We start from the raw sequence: 22,138 nt of genomic DNA on the forward strand, positions 1-22,138 counted from the left end.
AAAATTAAGGATATTTTTTAAATTTAAAAAAATGTTCACAAACCATAAAAATCACAATAATTAAAATACTTGAAAAAAATAGAAAGATAAAAATAAAAACATAAAAAAATCGGAAAAAAATTTGAGCTAATTTTTTGAAATGATTTTTTTTACAGTGGTACAAATTTTATTTAATGTTTTTGAAAAGATTTACTTAAAAATGAAAGTTTTATTTCTGTTTTTCGCCACCATTTTCACCTTTTTCTTCTTTCCAGGGTCATACAAACGGACGACGACGACGAAGAAGAAGACGAGGAGGAGGAGGAAGAAGAGGAAACAAAAACAGTAAACCGCACTAAGCGTTCGCAATCCGAAGAGGACGACGAAGAGGAAGAAGAGGACGAGGACGAAGACAGTACAACAACCACAGACGACACCACTACAAACACCACCACAACTGGCAGAAACACAAACACCAACAACAGTGTCGTCCGGCGCAACAATGCTCGAAGCCGAGACTCTTCTACTGACGATGATACTCGGAACAGCGACGCTAGCGACGATGATTCTGACGATGTATCTGATCGGAATAATAATATCAGCGGAGTTCGTCGCAAACAACCGAAGGAGTATGATCTGGACGATTTTCAGATACTGAAAACTATAGGTAAGCGTTATTGTTAAGTTTTTACTCTATGTTGTAGATTTTGGCCACGCCCCTTTACAGAATGTTGTTATTGGCCACGCCCCTAGTCAAAATGCTGATTTTGGCCACGCCCCTTTTTCATTATTTCAAATTTTGCATTTGGCATATTAATATTGATTTTTTGCACGCAAATTGAGTGTTCAAGAGTAAAAAATATTGCAATTAAAATGTTTGCAGACAAATTCCTCTTGAAGTTTTTTTTATGAGTATTCAAACCAAATCAACATTCTTGGAAGCGGTTGTAAAACATTTTATTTATTATGACGCTGATCAGTCTGGTGCGGTGACCACTCTTCTCCACTTTATCGGTTCCACGTGAAAAAATATTTTTCCGCTCAATCCTCCAACCAAATGTCCAAAAACCGGGAAAAACCAACACTCGCGGGGGTTTGACCATCTTGCAACAGATGTCTCGCATATTCACAATCTCTCCAAAGTAAACTAATTAAACGGTTTGAAGATTGCGCTGGGGAGCAAAAAAAAAGAGATCTGCTGAAATCATAAATTTGCCATTGACGTCGCTCTGGCCAGTGAACGCCCAGCGGCCAAGAGATCTAAAGGACCGGGGCGGCCACTCCGTGGGAACTCTTGCGCACCAGATGTGTGACTTCTCCAGAAGCTGGCAGTTTTGTGTGTGTGGAAATTCCATATGAGATGGCAAAATAATTTTAAAATTAGTAATTTCAAAAAAATTTAAGCACATTTGCAGTTTTAAAAAAATCTTGAAGTTATAAATTTTTTAAAAAGAAGTCGTATTTTCACATGGAATTCCTCAAATGTGAGAAAGTGCATCCACAGCGGAGTGGTGGACGTCGTCGGGGTCTATCGATACTTTTATGACCGATTCCGAGGCCGCGGCCGCGGCAGCGATGCCCTCAGAGAGTGTGTTTTATTGGGTTGACTTTGACCGGGGGCTGGGTGTTTTTGCTCTGCCTTTATGGATCGTGCCGATAATAACGCTGGTAAGAAGTTAATGAGGATCATCTGCGATTGGTTTAGGTTAAGGGCGGTTTGTAGACTTGAGATACGTGTGTAACTTAATTGTAGGGCGAAGTTAACCCGTTACTGCTAAAACCCCCATTTTAGGAGCGTAAATTTAAAAAATAAAATCTGTCTTTTGCTTGTTTTGATCTCTATTAGATCGAAACACCCATATATTATCACAATATGAACACTTTACAACACAACCTTGCCTCTTTATTAATAAATAAATAATTAATAATAATAAAAAAATCGTAAAAATCAAATTTTCACGTAAAAAATTCATTTTTCAAATTTTCACGTAAAAATTCATTTTCACAAAATATACATCATTTAGAAATTTACCCTCTGGGTCATTCCACCTGAAATGTGCTAGAAAAAAATTTGAAAATTACCACCTCCGATTCTGCTCAAATTTGGCAGAGCTGTTGAGACTATCCAAACATGCAAAAATCTCGAATTTCATCCAAATCGGACAACTCCCTACATTATTGTACCCTTCCAAAAAAATATGTAAGTGGGTAATTCTCTACCAACTCACACGAAATCGGGAAAAGTTGCTCCGACCCCTCTTCGATTTGCGTGAAACTGATGAATCCGATGATATCTCGTGACGGCACGACTTCCATTTTGAACATGCGAAAAAGTTTTCAACATTTGCAGCCTGAAACGGTGATGAGATAGAAATTTTGCGACTTTTATGTAAATTAGACGCCCGATTTGATGGCGTACTTTCGAAAACGTATTTTCATCGAAAAAGTTTTAAATTTTCCGTTACTCGACTGGTTTTGGAACATGTCATTTTATGGGAAATTTAAACTTTTCGAATCTACATTGTCCCAGAAGGGTCATTTTTCATTTAGAACAAAATTTTTTTGCAGGGTTATTTTTAGAGTGTAACATTGTTCTACAAAGTTGTAGAGCAGACAATTACAAAAATTTTGATGTATAGACATAAGGGGTTTGCTTATAAACATCACGAGTTATCACGATTTTACGAAAAAAAGTTTTGAAAAAGTTAATTTTTGCGTTTCTCTTTGTTTCGTCGTCCATGATCCATGATGACGACCAACTTTTTCAAAACTTTTTTTTCGTAAAATCGCGATAACTCGTGATGGTTATAAGCAAACCCCTTATGTCTATATATCAAAATTTTTGCAATTGTCTGCTCTACAACTTTGTGGAACATTGTTACACTCTAAAAAATAACCCTGCAAAGTTAGAAAAAACACGAAATTTTAAAATGAAAAATTTTGTTCTAAATGAAAAAATGACCCTTCTGGGACAATGTAGATTCGAAAAGTACATTAAATTTCCCATAAAATGACATGTTCCAAAATTTTTTACAGTCGAGTAACGGAAAATGGGAGAATTTTTAAAACTTTTTTAGTGTTTTTTTCGATAAAAATACGTTTATTCGAATTCTGAGTACGCCATCAAATCGGGCGTCTAATTTTACACAAAAGTCCCTTTGACACCAAATTTCTATCTCATCACCGTTTCAGGCTGCAAATTATTGAAAACACCTCTTTTTCACATGTTCAAAAATGGAAGGGTCGTACCGCCCTCCGTCACGAGATATCAAAAAACGGACCTCGGATTCGTGATCAGGGACAAAAGTTACCCCTTAGGACAAAGTTTCACGCAAATCGAAGAGGGGTCGGGGCAACTGCTGTGTGAGTTGGCGGAGAATTACCCAAGTACATTAAGGGCCATTCATAAATAACGTGATTCACGTTTCATATGAAATAGATTTTTTGGTATGGAAAATTGTCTACGTGGATTTCCAAGCGGTTCACGGCGTGTTTTCTGGGCAACCTTAAGGAGAAACAATAGTCATCACTGCTTTCAAAAGTGTCTTATAGGAAATTTTCTCAGCTTTCCAATGCTTCTAAGAGCGAAATGTTTCATCGGGAAATTTCTGAGATATCTCTATTTTAAGTTTTTTCTTTTGAAATCCTTGATCATTTATTGGAAACTTTTAAATAACAGTCCAGGAAACTTGTCAAATGATCTGTTTTAAGTGTATTTTACTGACCAAAATTTGCAAAATAAGACAAGAAACAACTTTGTAGGAGGTTGCAAACCGCTAAACATTTTGAAAATTAAGTTTTAACCGAATTTTTGAATATGTGAGATTTATTATAACAAAACAATAAAACCGTATTGAAATATAATTTTTACAAGAACAAATAGATTATTACATAATTGTTGTGAACAAATAATACCGTTCTGCTCTGATTCAGCTTGGAATTAGCTGATACAACCGAAATTTCTACAGGTTTGAGATTGATAGGGTATTGCAAGATTTTTATGAATAAATATCATATTTCCTTAATCAAACACTAACTAGTTGCATGGATACAAAACATGTTTAATACTCGAAATTATACTGCAAATTACTGGATCGTTTAAAGCTAGTTTAGGAGGAATACTTTTCATTAATATGAAATGATTGTTTCAGTTTTTTTGTATGAAATGATCAAGGAATTACTAATATTTTAGAAATTTTTAAGACTTTCATCTTCATTCTCATCTTTAAAAATATATATGTCTTGATTTTTGTTCAAATAGTTTGGAAAGAAAGTTTCTGTTAGATTTTTGTTGTTAAAATACTATTTAATTTTTGTTCAAACAAAAATATATGTTTGCCACGGTGTTTTCAGAATTCTTAATTGGAAGACTCGAGTTTTATTGCTACTTTTAAGTGCATTTTCTACAGAAAACATTTTATAAAATTTTATCTTTATTTTATACTCATGAAAATATGACTTTTGAAGCTTGCTACAGTAATATGTAGTACATTTTCGATTTCAAATCATATTTGTATTTATGTTCCTGGTTAATGTTTGCTTAAGAAAATATCAAATTTATTCATTAAAATTCAATAATACCATTAAAAATCACAAACCTGCCAAAGTTTCGGTTGAACAAGCTAAATCAGAGTACACACGTGATATTTGTGCACAAAAAAATGTAATTATGAAATAATTCCTGTAAAAAATACAATTTTACACTGTTTTATGATTTTAATTTCTGAATAAATCCCATATATTCAAAAACTTGGACAAAACATAATTTTCAAAATGTTTAGCGGTTTGCAACCTTCTACAAAGTTGTTTCTTGTCTTACTCATCAAAATGTGCAAACATTTTGATGAGTAAATGACTCATGAAACATATCATTTGATAAGTTTTCTGAACTGTTAGTATAAAGTTTTCAATAAATAATAAAGGAATTTAAAACCAAAAAACTTAAAATAGAGATATCTCAGAGATTTCCCGATGAAACATTTCGCTTTTAGAAGCATTGGAAAGCTGAGAAAATTTCCTATAAGACACATTTGAAAGTGGCGATGACTATTTTTTCCTGATAAGGTTGTTCTAGAAAACACGCCGTGGGTTTATGAATGGCCCCTTTTCAATATAAAAAAAAAACATCTTTAAAATTATATTGAAGTTTCCGTTCAGTGGTCTTTCGGTTTATAGACTGATACAAATTTTATTGAATGTTTTTGTCCTTCGGCTGCTCGAGGAGCCTCCTGATTTTGTTGAGGAAATTTTGGGGGGACAAAACCTTCAATAAAATTTTAAACGGCTTCATTTGAAAAATAAATCAGAATTATTTAGGCAAAAAATGCGAATTTCCAGAACAGGCAAAATTAAAAATTACGAGTTTTTCCTCCTTTTATAAAAGTTATAATCAATGATTTTTTTTTTACAAATATAAGATTTTGAAATAAACACTATTTAAACACAATTTATGATAATTTCAAAAATTTTAATCGATTCGTGTATTTTGTTTAACATTTATTTGTTCCAAAAAAATTATATATTAACTAATTTTGAGTCCACACTAGGGCGACAAGAAAAATTGAAAATTTCGGAAAATCGCAAGAGATACCCCCTGGATCGATTCTTTAGGCAAAAACAAGTAACTGTGCCAATTTTGAGCCAAATCGGTTAGGGCTAAGGGGTCGCTTTTCATCGTTGAAGTTAATATGGGGAAAATCGCAAAAATGTATGGGGAAAAACATCGCTTCAGGATTTTTGCAGCAGGTGGCGCAAGTCTCGCCCAAAATTGTCCAAGTGTGAGATTCTTGTAGGAAATTTAATTCCCTACAACTTTGTCGAAGGGTGCAAAACGATCCGAGTTGATCCTGATGAGTTATTAGCAATGCGATGAAAAGAAATCGGCTTACATACTTGAATGTATACAAGGGGTATATAGGAAGAGGTGGGAAAAGTTATCCTACAGATGGTTATCCTAGGAATAATTTATAGCGCTATGGCGGCCATCTTTATGGCATGTGGGATAACTTGTCATGGTTATCCCAGGAATAATTTTTAAGAGAGATTCCAAAAATTCAAAAAACGAACAATTAACATTACCTGGGCATGTTTCTTGGCAAAACTTACTGCCCTACATTCCTGGAGTATGAAAATTTGGATGTGAATGAAAAAAAAATCCAGAAATATTTGATCTTCGAATATTTTAATTCAAATGTTCAATAAATTTGAAAATCCTTCTGGAATGGGACTCTGGGTCATTTCCTGGACATGTATTTTGATAAAACTTGTTGCCCTACATTCCTTGAGCATAAAAATACAACTTGGCATGAGGCCATGTGGAGGAAAAGAATTCCTGAAATATTTGAACTTCAAATATTTTAATTCAAATATTCAATAAATTTAAAAATCCTTCTAGGATGGGACTCTGGGTCATTTCCTGGACATGTATTTTGGTAAAACTTGTTGCCCTACATTCCTTGAGCATAAAAATACAACTTGGCCTCTACATGGCCTCATGGAATCGAAGATCAAATATTTCTGGATTTTTATTCATTCACATCCAAATTTTCATACTCCAGGAATGTAGGGCAGTAAGTTTTGCCAAGAAACATGCCCAGGTAATGTTAATTGTTCGTTTTTTTTTATTTTTGGAATCTCTCTTGAAAATTGTTCCTGGGATAACCATGACAAGTTATCCCGCATGCCATAAAGATGGCCGCCATAGCGCTATAAATTATTCCTAGGATAACCATCTGTAGGATAACATTTCCCACCTTATAGGAAGTATATAAGAAAATATTTTTTTCTAGAAAAATCACCAAAAATCAGGATCAACTCGGATCGTTTTGCACCCTTCGACAAAGTTGTAGAGAATTAAATTTCCTACAAGAATCTCACACTTGGACAATTTTCGGCGAGACCTGCGCCACCTAGCAGAAAATTACTGAAACGATGTTTTTTTCCCATACATTTTCGTGATTTTCCGCATATAAACTTCAACGATGAAAAACGACCCCTTAGCCCTAACCGATTTGGCTCAAAATTGGCACAGATACTTATTTTTGCATTAGGAATCGAGTCAGAGGGTATCTCTGATGTCGATTTTTTTTATTGTCACCCTAGTCCACACCTGTCTTGATCCCCTTGGTTCAAGCTAATATTAATCTCAAAAATGTTCCCTGTTGACAAAGTTGACACAACTCATAAAAATTGCCCGTCCATCCGCCACAGCTGCTAACGTCCCATTGGGAGATCAGCTCGCCTCGCCAAAGTTACCCAATTCTGCTAAGCCAGAGAGCTCTCAGATTTGGCTCAAAATTGGCACAGATACTTATTTTTGCATTAGGAATCGAGTCAGAGGGTATCTCTGATGTCGATTTTTTTTATTGTCACCCTAGTCCACACCTGTCTTGATCCCCTTGGTTCAAGCTAATATTAATCTCAAAAATGTTCCCTGTTGACAAAGTTGACACAACTCATAAAAATTGCCCGTCCATCCGCCACAGCTGCTAACGTCCCATTGGGAGATCAGCTCGCCTCGCCAAAGTTACCCAATTCTGCTAAGCCAGAGAGCTCTCAGATTTTCGGCCGAGTTGGCCGGTACAAATGTCCATCAGCACGCGTCAAACTAATCTACGGCGTGGACGACCGAAATTCACTCGGCGCGAGCGTATATCGTCACGGATCTGGATCAACGATTGAAAACGGCTTATGGACTCGAACGTTTTGAGTGACATTTACGATTTTTGGTTTGACAACTTACACATATGTCAATTTTGTGTATGTTTTTATCTTTTCAAAAACAGATCAAGCCGACGCCCAACAGTGGCGTCCATCAACTCCGGTTCACCCCAGAAGCACAGCATGTTTGGCTTATTTTCCACTTTGTTTTGTTTACACCAGGGAAAGAAGTTGCGAACATCTGTTCGGAGGGGGACCTTGTTTCGCCGTGCCAATTGCCAGACGAACGTCATAATTTGCGGTCGATGATTGATCTTTCCTCTGCGCTAACGCGTGCGACGCAACGTCGATGCAGTGGGAGTGAAAAAGAAGAAAAGAAAACTAAGACGCATGAGGGATTGAACCCAAGTACGCTGCTTAACAAAAGCGCGCGCGCGTTCCAACTGTACTACAAATTTAGTTTTAAAACTTGAAGATTTAAGCTCTTCTAAACAATTCAAAAGTATTGTAATTAAACTTAAAATTAATAATTAAAAATTTCTCCACACTCAACCACCATCATGAACCCATTTTCCGGTCTTTACGTAACCTAGGTAATCTACGTATGAACCCCCTCGGGGGGTTCGTGCTGATGGATCCCCGAAAAACCGGTCCCGCCGACTGGTCAGAAAACAAAAAGAATTCCAAGTGCAATGCTTCCCCGAGGTGGTGGGTACTTTCACAATGCAGTTGTTGTTGGCGGCGGCAAAAAACAAATTGCTTGCAGCGACTTCGATGGAGATAATGAAGAAGATGATGCTTGTTTATGTGGACGGACAAAAAAAAAACGGAACATAACTACGCACGTGAGGTGAGGTTCAGAAGAGGTAAAAAAAAGCATACGACATGAGCAAGCATGCTCTGCGCCGATGATGCTATTCGGACAATGAAACGGAAAGTGAGATGGATGAGAGGAACTCCGGAGGCGAAACGATACGCAGTTGTGGTCAAGAGAAATTCAATCAGAGGAGAGTCAAGTACTTTGGGGGAGGTTTCATGTTTGATCATGGATTCGGATAATCATATACTTTTGGAGCAATTTTGAAATTTCAAATTTTCTATTTTTTTTTTTGAATTATTTTTTGGCATAGATCAGTAAATAATACAATAAATTATTTTGTAAACCTTTAAATAGTGGCTTAAAGTGAACAATCGATAAACATCTGAAATTGTTTCCGACAGTTAGAGTAAATTATTGTTATTATTTGATTTGATTTTACAAAGCTCTTTAAAAAACTTCGCGTTAAAGAATCAAAAAGATCATCAAATTCATTTAAACGATCCAAAATCAGCCAAACTCGAAAAATTGTTTCATTACCGTGTTCGTATAATACATTCCAGTCTTGACTAAACGAAACTTAACCCCTAAAAATTTTCTTTAAAAAACTTTATTTTTCAATACATTGTAAACTTTTAAGAATAAATAGGTTGTAAAACAGAGGTGCTCAAAGTTTTTGAATGGAGGGCCAAATTTGAAGCTCGCATTAGCTTGCGGGCCAAATGAGAAAAAAATTTAGAAAAAATCTAAAATCTAATGATTGAACCAAAACTGAAAAAAATCCTCTACCGGTTGTAGTTTTTTGAAATTTTAGGAATTATTAGAACATTTTTTTTAAATTAGATTTTTTTTGTTGGTTTTGCGTAAAAAGCTTCCAAGCAATTGGCTTAATTTTATTAAAATCATCTTTTGCTATTATTTGCAACAATATGTTTGACTGAATACTATCGTGATTTCACAAATATAATGAAAATCAGAGCGTCCAACTTCTCGGGGTTACAGAATTCCCGGGAAACGGGAAATTTTTTAATTTATGGAATATTGTTCTGATCTTGGTTCCGATTAATATTCTTCAACAAAATTGTATAAAATAGCAACATAAATGCCTTAACCACCTGCAGAAAAAAATTTAAGAAACTATATAAATATTCTAAATATATAAATAATTCTAAATAGGCTGTCTTGCAATTCGTACAACACACTATAAATAATCATGTGCAGTATTATTTTTCTAATCACAGTGTTTGGACAGCGAGTAAAATGAATCCCTGCTCAAAACCACGAAATTGCTATTAATTATGGCTCATGATCAAGAATAATATTGAGACAACGTTAAAACAATAAAAAAAATCATGAAGAAAATACGGATTTGTTGGCAAATCTTTTTTCCATAACAAATCTTACTTGTTTGAGCTCATTAATAATAGATAAGCATTGAATTCACCCAAAAACTGCCTTTTCACTAGAAATATGTTTTTTTATGGAATCACAACTCAAAGTTTTTAAATATTTGGAGCTAGATTTTGAAATATGCTGGCATTTTTTGGACACCTTCTATATAATACGAAGTAGTGTTTTAATGATTCAGCTTAATTCATGACTTCGACTAAAAGAATTATTAAAACAATAAAAGAAGTTTAGACGCTATTTCGCATTCACATTCGCATGGAGATGGTGATCTTAGCGGGTTGCAGACTGGATTTCGTCATGTATGTGTGATGATTGTCTAGCTCAGGTTGCATAGAAATTGATTAAAGGGAATTAAAACCAATTCTACCAGAACAGGACAGGCAGCACCATGAAAGCCATACACCGGGACAGGAATAAGGATTGGGAGCACGGGAAGTGTTGATGCTAAACTTACTTAGAAAAAGGTAGCGAAACCGCATGCTCTTTTGTCCATCGTTTAGACGCTATTTCATATTAAAACCGCTGACCCTTACGCACTTTTAAACAAAATAACCTAATTCTGGAGTTTTTTTTTGAAAAGGTCCAATAAACCAAATTTCCAGTTTTTTGCTTTTTGGGTGTTTTTAGAACCGCATTTAGTCAGGGGTATTGGAAAACACCCAAAAAGCAAAAACTGAAAATTTGGTTTATTAGTCCTTTTCAAAAAAAACTCCAGAATTCTTTTTGCTCTTTGAGACATTCAATGATATTTTTTTCAATTTTCATCCAATTTGGCCATGGTAAACATAATCGTGAAAAAACTTAATTTTGATCTTTGCAAAAAAGGTACCTTATTTTCAGATGATATAACAACAATTTTCGTTTAAAAAACAACCCAGAATTATAATAGTTAATTTTCATGCCAAATTATCGTAACTTTTGTTGCTTTACGAATAAACAAGATCCCCGTTGTGAAAGCTACAGAAACTAATATTATCTAAAAAAATCCTTGATATGAAATTTTCAGACGAACTGATAAGTTATAAGATCAGTAAATTGAATTGAATAAAATTGAGTGAATTAAAAAAAAGGGGGCAAAGATGTTAGGAAAATGTATACTTCCGCTTGAATTTCGGGAATTCCCGGGAAATTTACAAATTTCTCGGGAAATGGGAAATATATTTTTCCGGGAAATCCCGGGAATTCCCGGGAATTTTTTCCCTGGACGGGAAATTGGACGCTCTAATGAAAATTAAAAGGTATTTAGTTGAATGCACTTGTTTTTTTATTGATTTGTTTTTTTTCGAGATTTTTTGATATGTTTTAGGGGGCAAAAATCCGCAATTTTTTAGCCATAGACAAACATGGTCAAAAAATCTGCCGCCGAGTTATGAATTTTTGAAAAAGTAGTGATTTTTGGAAAAAATCGAAGTTTCATGCAAAAACAAGTTTGACATTACTTTTTAATGCAAAATTGAATTTGCAATTGAAAAGTACTTTCCAGATTTTTTGATAAAGGGCTTTGTTTTCAAGATATAGCCACCGAAAGTTTGATTTTAGCGAAATATTTGCAGTTTTCCGATTTTTAAGAATAGTGACCATGAGTGACCATTTCTAAAATTATTTTTTTTGAAAAGTTCAGAAAATTTGCTATAAAATTGTCTAAGAGATATTAAAGATTGAACTTCGGGTTGCTGAGATAAAGCCGCTTTAAGAAAAAGAAACACGAAAATTGAAGTTTTCTTAATACAGTGGACTCTCTGGCTGTCGATTTTCTCGATATCAATATTGCTCCAGCTGTCAATAAATTTTTCAGTCCCTTCAAATAGATTGCTTTGATTTTCCATTCTATAATTTGATAACCCCCGTTCTCGACGGTCCCTTCAATATCGACAGCAAGAGAGTCCACTGTATCACCAAAACAACCCACCATTTTCTAATGACCATATATTAGCAGCTAATGGTCCGATTTTCAATGTTAACACATGATACATTCGTGAAATTTTCCGATCTTTTCGAAAAAAATATTTAGAAAATTTTTAAATCAAGACTAGCATTTTAAATTGGCGTAATGCATAAAGAAATTTGTGTTACTTTTTGCATGAAATTTGTAATTTAGTGGCTTGAAATTTGAAATTCAGTTTCACTCATGTATTTAATAATAATTGGCTGTTTTAGAAATTGGGAACCCTCGACAAACTTTTAACAGCATAAAAAATAATAAAAAATATAATTTTTAAGAAATCAGTTGATTTTTTAGCTTAACTAACTTGTTTAAACAATTATTTGTTTTTTATTTCAATTTGTTAAGTTCTATTTTCATAAAACTTGACGAACTTTTAGATTGCAAAACATTGATAGAATTTCAATGTATTTTTTTTTATTTATTCAACCAGAAATACTGATTTAAAAAAAATCAACCCCTAAAAGCGTTCAAATTTGATTGAAAGAATTTACAATTAAATGTTTGTTTTACGAAATTCAATAACTTTTTATGAAATGTTCCTAAATTAGAGGCTTAAGAAATATTTTTTTTTGGTATTTTCTCTAAATTTACTAGAAATGAACTCTTTGCAAATTTTTAATTGTATGACCACAGATCGAAAATTATATCAGGATTTAGGAAAAAAATGTTTTGACAAATTTTTGGTTGTGATATAACTTTAACAATGTTTTAAGGATTTTGTGATACTCTTTGCTAAAAAAGTTAAATTAGCTCGAAATATGTTTTTGTTATTTTTTTTAGCTTTTTATAATTTTTAAGTTAGGCCGATGCAAATATTTAAAAAAGGCCAAATTTAGGGGGGCCCAAAAAAATAAAAAAATATAAAAATTTAAATAACAAGCCATAATCTTCACATTTAAATGAAAAAAGTGTTTTAAAATGCATTTTACACTAGTTCAGTTGTTTTGCAATCATTAGTTTTCAAAAAATCTAAGATTTCATAAAAACAAAAATTGTATCGAAAAAAAAGATTTTGCATCGAAAATTTTCAAAAAATCTTAAGATTTTTTAATGAACCCAAACATGCTAAAAATGATTTTCAACGCAGGAGAATGTATTTTAATTTGATTTCAGCTGGTTGCACTTGAATTTTTATTGAAATTTTGAAGTTTATTGTAAAAGTATTTTTTTTGCCCCCTGATTTTTCGGGCCAATTTTGAAGAGGGGGGGGGGGAGGGGTGACAAAAACTTTTATAAATATTTGTACCAGCCTTATTATATGTAACATAAGTTAAAATAAGAAATACCACATTTTTGGAAATAGCTGTAACCCTGTGCTTTCAACTGAGAAAATCCCTTGGATCTTCGGCCAGTGGACAGACCGAAAAGTTCGTTGATGCTCTTGGACAGGGGCGTCGCAGTCGGCGTGTGCGACATCGCGTCGCGTTTAATCCATACGATCTCACGGTGATCCGCTCGAAACTGGGCTACGATCATTTTTTTGGACGCTATATTATATGTGTGCCAAGTTTATACACGCTAGTTCGAAATTGCCTGAACTTGGGTTAAATTCGTTTGATTTTATTGAAATATCACAAAACTTTATCGGTTTTCATATGAAGTTTGAAATAGAACATTTTCAAAAAAATCAGTTCTGAGCTATTTTCAACCAGCGTGCATGGATCTTAAGGTTGATCTGCAGCGCAGCTGTCGGACGACCTACCCTAGAGCCGAGCGAGATATAGATCTTGAAATGTGTCTCGAGCATTGACATATTTTTCTACTCGCTTGCTCTTACTTTTCGAGAGTAGAGTGACATGTCCGAAGCGATTTGTACGACTACTTTACTGGCAAGTGCAAGAACGTGGAGCTACTTCTGCCTAGAGAGCGTCGAAATTAATTCGGATATTCTGTTGACATGTGATATCTCAGGAGGATCTGACTCTTGGGGGTGGGGAAAGATATGAGACGATCGTGCAAGGTTATTTTCGTGACGAGGTGACTAGCATTTTTTGGACGCGATCTAGTTAAATCCTCAAAGAAGACATGCGCTCGGAAACTGTTAATCCATTTTCATGTAACGTTTCATGGAGTTTCTTAGATCTCGGATTGTATTTACGTAAAATTCTGCAAACACTTGTTCGACCGGCACCAGAAATAACCCAAAATATGACATGGGGCAGCAGCAGCAGCAGCACAGTGGGCAGTCCGAGGATCGATTAAAAATAGCGAACTCGCGTGAAGATCACTCCAAACATCAGAGTCATCAGCCGCTGTGCAGCACGTCGTGATATTTTTGGAAGGATGAGATACGGCCTCGTAACAGTGCCGGTCGAAAGATGGGGGGTCACTTTTGAGCGTGAGGTTGACTTTTTGTTTCTTAAATTACTGAAGAATTTGTCAAAAAAACTCACTTTGTATAATTATTTGAATAAAAAAACGCTTTCATGCTAAACTGTCACGTGGCGTATCGTGGATAATTAAAATCCCATCTTCCAGCACTTTCCTCTGATGATTTACGCACCAGGTTCACTCAACCACGTCTGAAAAAAAAATCACCGCTAAAAGATGGTGACAAAATTGATAATCATCCCAACACCAGGGAACCGTATGATACCTGCCCACAGTCGGTGGGTTGGAAAAAAGGAAAACACTTCCACCGCTTCCACAGCCTCGGGGCGAGATTGCGATGATCGGTATGTCGGTGCTTCATGGTGACATGCTCAGACGACAGGCCCCGCGGCTTTTACGGGCTAATTATGGATAATTGACGAACGCTATGTTTGGGTGCGCACTTATCGGCGGTGAATGGCGGTTTATCTGGATCTCGGTGAGCTTTTCCACTTGTCTGACTGGCTGGCAATGCTGGAAATGCAGGAATTTTCCTGAAATCAAGATTGGTTCAACGGTTCCGAGAAATGGTAAACTTTTTAAATCCCTTTGGGATGGAGACCAGTGGGAACCCAATTTGTTAGAATTTATTATGAATTGGTTTCGCAAACTTTTAATTAAAGTTCAGAGTCTGAATCGTAATTAGCAGCCAAGTCACGGTTCTTGAAACTGATTTTTTGGTTCCATCTTCGCTTTGATGGTGACAGCGAAATTACACCATTTTTTTGTCTTAAGAATTTTTTACAGATGAAGAAATTTATAAAGAAGAAAATCTCTGCTGTGTTTTAATCAGAACGCATTTTACATTTATTCAGTAAATTTGATGAAAATAGGGGAAATATACCCATTTTAAGCCTAATAAGCGGCCGTGTTTGAATGATGCTGGATAATCTGGTGTGTTCCTTGAAATTTACTAAAACCAAGTACACCAACGAGTAGAGCAACTTTTTGTGAACATTTCTGTTTATTTTCACTTTTACTAAAAGTTAATCTATATCTTTTACAAGCATTAAAAATGGGCACCTATGCTTATGCTTATGCTTATGCTTATCTTTTACAAGCATTAAAATTTTTTTTCTCAAATGTATTCTAATCAGACGAAAATGCATTGGGCTACGCCCATTTTTCTATTTTCAGCTTAGTTCTTTTTTCTTCCAGCGCTCTTTTGGGCCTGCTCAGTGCTGCCAAAATTGATGAAATTTTAAGCGAACACTCACGAAAAGCGAAGGTTTCCTGGCATCACTGGTTCACTCCAACAGGCGCTGCTGGTGGTGTTGTTGGCCACCCTTTGTTCTTTATTTGCCTTCGCTTCTTGCTCGGTTTCCTTCAGCCTTCGATTGGAATGGGTCGTCAAAAGTCAAACGTCAAAAGACTTGGCGCGTTTGTTTTTTTGAAGGAGCTTGCTATTTATTTGCATGTTTCGGGATTATTTTTCAAGTGAGTGACTAACTAATGTTCAAAAGAACATGTTGCCGGTAGTTGGAAGCAATTTCATATCATAAGCGCTTTGAAAACGTTAGCGCAAGTGAAACATTGATGGCGAATTCCCTTAAGCAGTGAATCTCTCATCTTGCGTGTGGATGTGTGTGCCAACAAAATGATGAGAAATGGTCTCGCAAAATAGAAAGTATGATCAAAAGTGCATTAAATTTGATCTTGTTGACCAGTCAATGGCATCCAACATTTGCGTGCTTACTCGAGGCGGTGCTGTTGTTTGTAAGTTTATAACCTTAATAGTAATTTTGAAACTTTAATCCAGCATCAATCTCTTTATATCACGAAGATAGGTGTTTGATTAGAAAGGGTTTATTTCCTTTATGTTTTCATACAATGATATCAATATGGTTTAAAATGCTAAATCTGACAATTTAACTTAATTGTTGAATAAATAATTGATTAACTGAATAATACCCATAATAGTCTCCTTACAATTTCGGCTGCTGTTCATACAAAAATGGTACGTAAATATTCGAAAATTTGTAACTTTTCAAGAAATTTAGGTTTTTATCAGCCCGGGAGCATGTTGACAGCTCCCATACAAACTGAGCGTACCCCGTTTTCTGGGCCCAGTGGGCCTAAGATGGCGGCCTTCGATATAATCTAGCCAAACTTTTGAAAATGGCGAATAATTTAAATAAATAAAATTTTTGCCTTGTTTTGGTTTCAAACGACAAAATAAGCATTCTGGAATCATTTTCTTTAAAAACTTGTTTAGAGTTAAGCCACGTTCAAATATTAGTCTAGAACAGTTGAAGTGAACGTGCCGCAAAAGCCGTCACGAAAAAAAAAGTTTTCTATGCAAATTTTGAGTTTCGTATTTGATGGACGGACTCCGACGAGGCCCACTTGCCATCTGTCGGTGAATACGCGCAACTCGCGAAAACTGTCATCTTAGGGTCCGGTTGGTTTTTATTGATGAGGACTGTTCAGAAAAATAGGCACACGGAATAAAATTAATGTTTTGCCTTCCTCACCTCACTGAGGCAAGGCTATAAAATCACTCAAAAATTGAACTTTTTAAATAAGCCTCCCAGATATACCTTTACGTATACATATCGACTCAGAATCAAATTCTGAGCAAATGTCTGTGCGTGTGGATGGACGTAGAATTTTTTTTCTCACTCACTTTTCTCGGAACTGGCTCGACCGATTTTGTCCGGATCTATGTTTTTGGATTTGCCTTTAGGTCCTCTAAGTCTTTTTTAAATTTCATCCGGTTTGGTGCAGTACCTTAAAAGTTATGTTCGAAAAACTGTTTTGGTTGATACAAAAAGGGTCATTATTTACATTATTTGAAAGCTCCGTCGGATAGCTGTCGGAACTTTACGCTCAGTGCACGCACACAAACACTGCAGTGCTTTCAAATGGTTCATTAAATTTATCATACCTAGATGGCAGCACTCAGATGTATAGTGTCTTTACTAAGTAAGCGTTAGCCAAAGCTCCGGTGGATTAAGTAACGTTTTTTAATTAAAATTTTTCACAAAAAATCAATTTCCCAAAATCCAAATTTTTAATCTGTTTTAGAGGACAAAACCCGTATTTTGTAAGTCATTCAGAAGTATGGACCAAAATCTTGCCAACGAGTTATTTTTTTAAGGCCGTTGCAAATATTTTTGAAGTTTATGTCCCTCGGCTTTGACCAATGTCGAAGGGGGTTTCAAAGGAATTAAAACATGCTAAATATGATTATAAACGCAGGAAAATGCATTTTGACTGGTTTTCAGTTGATTGAACTTTCATTTTCATGGACATTTTAAAGTTTTTCGAAAAAACTAAAATGCACCGTTTTCAAAATATATTGTCCACACTCCATACAAAAAAATATTTGTATGGAAATTGTCCACGATGGAAGGGAGGGGGAGAGGGGTTTGGTTAGATTTCCAAAAAAGTGTCCACGTGGTTTGTGGATGGTCCCTAGAAATTTGAGTGTTGTTTGGGTAAGACTTAAAAAAAACTTCAATTTCCTTCAAATGGAATGATCAATCATGAGCACTTTTCAAAAAATCAAAAACCGGAATTCTTAGGCCAAAATTTAACTTTGAATGGCTATATTTTGAAAACAGTGCACTTAAAAAATTGTAAAGTACTTTTCGATTGCAAATTCGATTTTACGTACAAGAAATAAAAAAATGTTTTTTTTTTCAGTAATCACTATTTAAAAAAAATATAGCTTGTGAGCGAAATTTTGATCCATACATCTGAAAGGCTTAAAAGGTGCGGAGTTTTGTCCCCTAAAACAAATAAAAAATTTTTAAGGTTTCAAAATACGGATTTTGGTAAATTGAATTTTTGTGACAAAAAAAAAATATTAAAAAATCACATTTTTTTCCGTGTACCATTTCTTTAAAGTCCTAATCAATACCTACAACTTTGCCGAAGACACCAAATCAATCAAAAAATTCCTTGAAAAGTTAAAGATTTTCGAATATTTACGTACCATTTTTGTATGAACAGCTGCCAAAATTGTATGGGTGAATCAATAACACAAAATGTTTTCTTTGGTGATTGGGAAGGCCCCCACAAAGTTTGAGAGAAATAAAAAAAATACAAAAAAGTAAAAAAGCCAAGACAAAAACATTGAATAATATTTGCAACAGTCTTATGATTTAAAAAAGATGAAGCGCATCGTTTTCAAGGAAAATATAGATTTTCTTAGTGTCGCCAACTAGCCCTCGTTTTTTGATCCTCGATATCTCGGGAACTAATAATCCGATTTTCAACGAAAAAAAATAATAAAATTGTGAAAGTATCTGTTGTATTTTAATTAAACATTATTTTCATATTGTATAATCAAGAATAACATTTTTAAAGGGCTGAAACACTTATTTTTGACATTTTCATGTGTTGAGACTTTTTTAAAAATTTTGAATTATTTTTTTAGAATTTGTAAGGAAATTTCCTGAGCCTTTAAAATAATTTTATTAAATTTTACATAAATAATTAAGTCAAAAAATAATTATTAAATCAAAGATGTTGTTACATTTACTAAAATTAGTAATTAAGCAATGATCAATGTATTCTACGTTTGTTTGACGAATAAATAAATAAATAAATAAAAAAATAAAAAAATACATAAACAAAGTAAACTAATGCTAAGTAAAGTGAGACAGTTTTAAGAAATTTGAATAATTGATTATTTTACTACTGTTTGCAAAACAACCTTGCACAGGAAACAATCAAACAACACGAACCCAATGCAGCAAAACATTGTTGCTTCCAGTTGAAATTGGTCCAATTCCTGGAAACGCAGCTGATTTCCCAGGGGGCTACATTGGCTCTGACGTTTTCAACTGTTCCAAGTCCATGTGTGTACTGTATCTGGTGGCACTTTATCAAAATCAATTTACATGCAGTGCTCGTTAACTCGTGGCGCTCGTCGCTGGACGAAGACTCTCGATATCTCGAAAACTGTAAATCAAGTGAATTGCAATTGGACTCAGGAAGCCACTTCAGGCTGTCACTGCAACGACGACTGGCAGCTGCAACTCGAATGCATAATCAATCTGGTAATGCGAATTTGGATTAATCTTCGTGGATGAAATTGGAGATTGATGAACGTTGCAATAAATTAGACAGAGAAAGTGAATTGCGACATCAATATTTTGAATTTTTCTCAGATTTCTTTCAAAATTTCACGCCTCATAATATTTTTGATCAAATCATTGCCCAAAATTCCCACCTCACTTGGCATGCTCCTTACATGACTTCTACAAAGTGGGAAATTTTTCAAATAACACCTCCCAAATCAACGGTCGTTATCCGACGGCACAAATCTGAGAGCAACAACGTTGTAACACCGCCACGTTCATCGTTTCCCGCCAGTTTTGTCGTTTTTTACGTTTTTCGTTGATCGACGCAATATGCTTTTGCACCCAGATTGAACAACTTGTCAGTAGGCGCCGATAGGCGCGCGCTTTTTATTTTGTTATATATTAAAATTTTCCCTCCCTGTCTGTCGAACAGTCTGCGTTGAGTCTGGGTGAGTCATGTCACATGAAAATGTTGGGATTGGCACCGTAAAAAAAGTTTGTGGCAATATTTTGCGTGGGACTCGAACCGTGGTCTACTGATTGGGAGCGACGCCTCTACCAACTTGACAGTTTTAACTCCGACGCTCAAGTTGCTTTATAAGCAGTTTGTATAATTTTTTCATTTCAACGAATAAATGTAATATTTTTCGAGCAGCTTCAACTGATTTTCTGGCCGGTAAATCAAGTTTTGAACGATTTTCGTTTTCGCTTCAACGAAAAAATCGAAAAAAAAGTCGTTGCGACGAAGATGAAAGAAAAGTCAAAGCGTGCACGTGGGTAATCGAGCGGAATGAATGAAATGGATCAAATGAAACGCGCTCGCTCAATCAGGTCGGTTCTCTTGATAAAGTCGTGAGCTAATCTGATTATCCGCGCTCGCGCTCGGGTTATGCAAGAACAACACTCGCTGACATAAAGCTGGAGCTTGAGTTGTTGTTTTTGTGGCACATTTTTAATTAAACCGACACGTGTCCAGCGGCCGGAGATGTCTTTATCGTAGGCAAGTTTTGTTTTCGGGCGCCAGTTTGTTGTTCCAACAAATTATCAAATTTATTTATCACTTGAGCTGCAACTTTAAACGAAGAGGTCGTGACCGGCTTAAACTTGAAATCTTGGAAAGTCAACGGTTTGTACAAAAACGTGACTTGCGCTGGGATAAAAAGCAACTTGAACCCGGTAAAATATCTGCAATTCTTCAAGCCGAAAGAGAGTGGCTTCTAGCGTTTTTATTGCAGTTTTCCGTTTCTTTTTCACAGCTAATACCCAGCTGATGAAGATGATGATTGAGCGGTGCAATTTGCGGGCAAAAAGAGTGTCTCGCTGAAATCGAAAGCTCTCGACTGATTGATATTGTGCTTGACCAGCGCTGCGTCACGTTGGAGATGGCTTTCGAGAGGATCGCCGCGAACAGGGGAGGACTCTCAAGTGGCTACAACAATCGCCCCAAGAGTGTGTTGTCAAGCGATTGTCAATTGGCTTTGGTGAATGTGGTTTTGCTGCAGCTGAAGTTGTTTGTCTGTTTGCTGAAGATCGCTTTGATAGTGGAATACGCAGTTCAGAAAAAAATAAATAAAAAGAAATGAAAAAAAATATTTAAGAGAAATTCTGACAGCGTAAATACATTTAAACCAGAAATATCGTTTAATTTTTCAAAAGTTTGTATCTTAGCTTAATTCCTCAAAAGAATTGAGCGATAAAAAATCGTTCTCTCACCTTTAAATTTAACGTTTAAACCTTGTTATCTGAAAATCTCATAGAAGTGGCGTGTATTTTTATTTCAGTGTATTTGTTTTCAGAAAACTCCTCAAATTTGCTACAAGTTTTTTTGACCACTTTTTGATACGATGCAACGGTTTCGAACTGCAGAAACATAAAAATGATGAAATACAAAATTAATTTAATAACTTTCGTCCTTCTAAAATGTCATTCTCGAGTGAAACTGGCTTCAATACTCAAAAATGGCTTTTATAAGCCCATGGTAGCATGAAGCATCAGCATGAGCAAGAAATCTATTTTTGTGATAAAATGTACAGCTTCTGAGCTATAGTGCGTGATGATGTAAAATCTTGTTTAAAAGATATGCATTTTTGAAAAAACGTGTTTTTTCGGAAAATATCGAAAATCTGGACAAAAAAGATTATAAATTAAATTCAAAGCAAAATCGAATTTGCAATCAAAAATACTTTTAAGTATTCAAAGATTTTTTTTTTGAGTACAATGTACCGTTTTCATGTTAAAGATTCATTTTGGTATTTTTTTGTTGGACCCCTCGAAAACACATTTTTGAGAAAATATCGAAAATCTGGACAACAAAATACTGCAAATTATTTTTAAAGCAAAATCGAATTTGCAATCAAAAAAACTTAAGATTTTTTTTGGGTAAAATGTATCGTTTTCATGTTATAGCTACATTTAGATATTTTTTTTGCAGGACCTGAGAAAATTTCCAGGAATTTCTCTTTGGAATTTTGAAACTTGGAAATTATTGGTCCGATTTTCAATGTTAAAAAAGTAACCGCTTTTGAAAGTTTGTAATCCTTTCAATAAAAATATTTTAAAAATTGTCTAATTTGGTCTATTATTTGAAATCAGGAAAAATATTTACCTTTTTTTTAAAAGTTTAGCTTGGTTTTAAATTTTTGTCCATTTTGAAATTATTTTTATTGAAAATTTCAGAAAATTTCACAAACGTTTCAATTTTTAACATTGAAAATCAGACCAATAGTTTTCGAGATATCGTCAGTTGAAAATTACAGGCTTATTAGGTGTTACTTAAAAACATTCGTTTTCATCAATTCGAATCCTTTGTGAGGCTGTATCTCAGTAACAATCTGCCCGGTTTTAAAAAAATCATGGAGAAAATTGTGGGACATTTTTTAGCTTTTTAAAAAAAATTAAGGGTGCTTTTCTTTTGAGAAGTATTTT

At 34.8% G+C, this 22,138-nt stretch overlaps 1 protein-coding gene across 2 annotated transcripts in view; it reads left to right on the forward strand.

The window, feature by feature from the left end:
• LOC6031680 (cAMP-dependent protein kinase catalytic subunit PRKX) overlaps positions 1–22,138 on the forward strand; it is a 158,296-nt gene that overhangs the window by 26,140 nt on the left and 110,018 nt on the right. For both annotated transcript variants that reach the window (XM_038253164.1, XM_038253162.1), the window contains exon 3: positions 255–646. In XM_038253164.1, coding sequence (XP_038109092.1) covers positions 255–646 — 392 coding nt within the window. The remainder of the gene's footprint in view (positions 1–254; positions 647–22,138) is intronic.

The sequence above is a fragment of the Culex quinquefasciatus genome, chromosome 2 (genome assembly GCF_015732765.1).
Source record: "Culex quinquefasciatus strain JHB chromosome 2, VPISU_Cqui_1.0_pri_paternal, whole genome shotgun sequence".
NCBI classification, from domain to species: domain Eukaryota; kingdom Metazoa; phylum Arthropoda; class Insecta; order Diptera; family Culicidae; genus Culex; species Culex quinquefasciatus.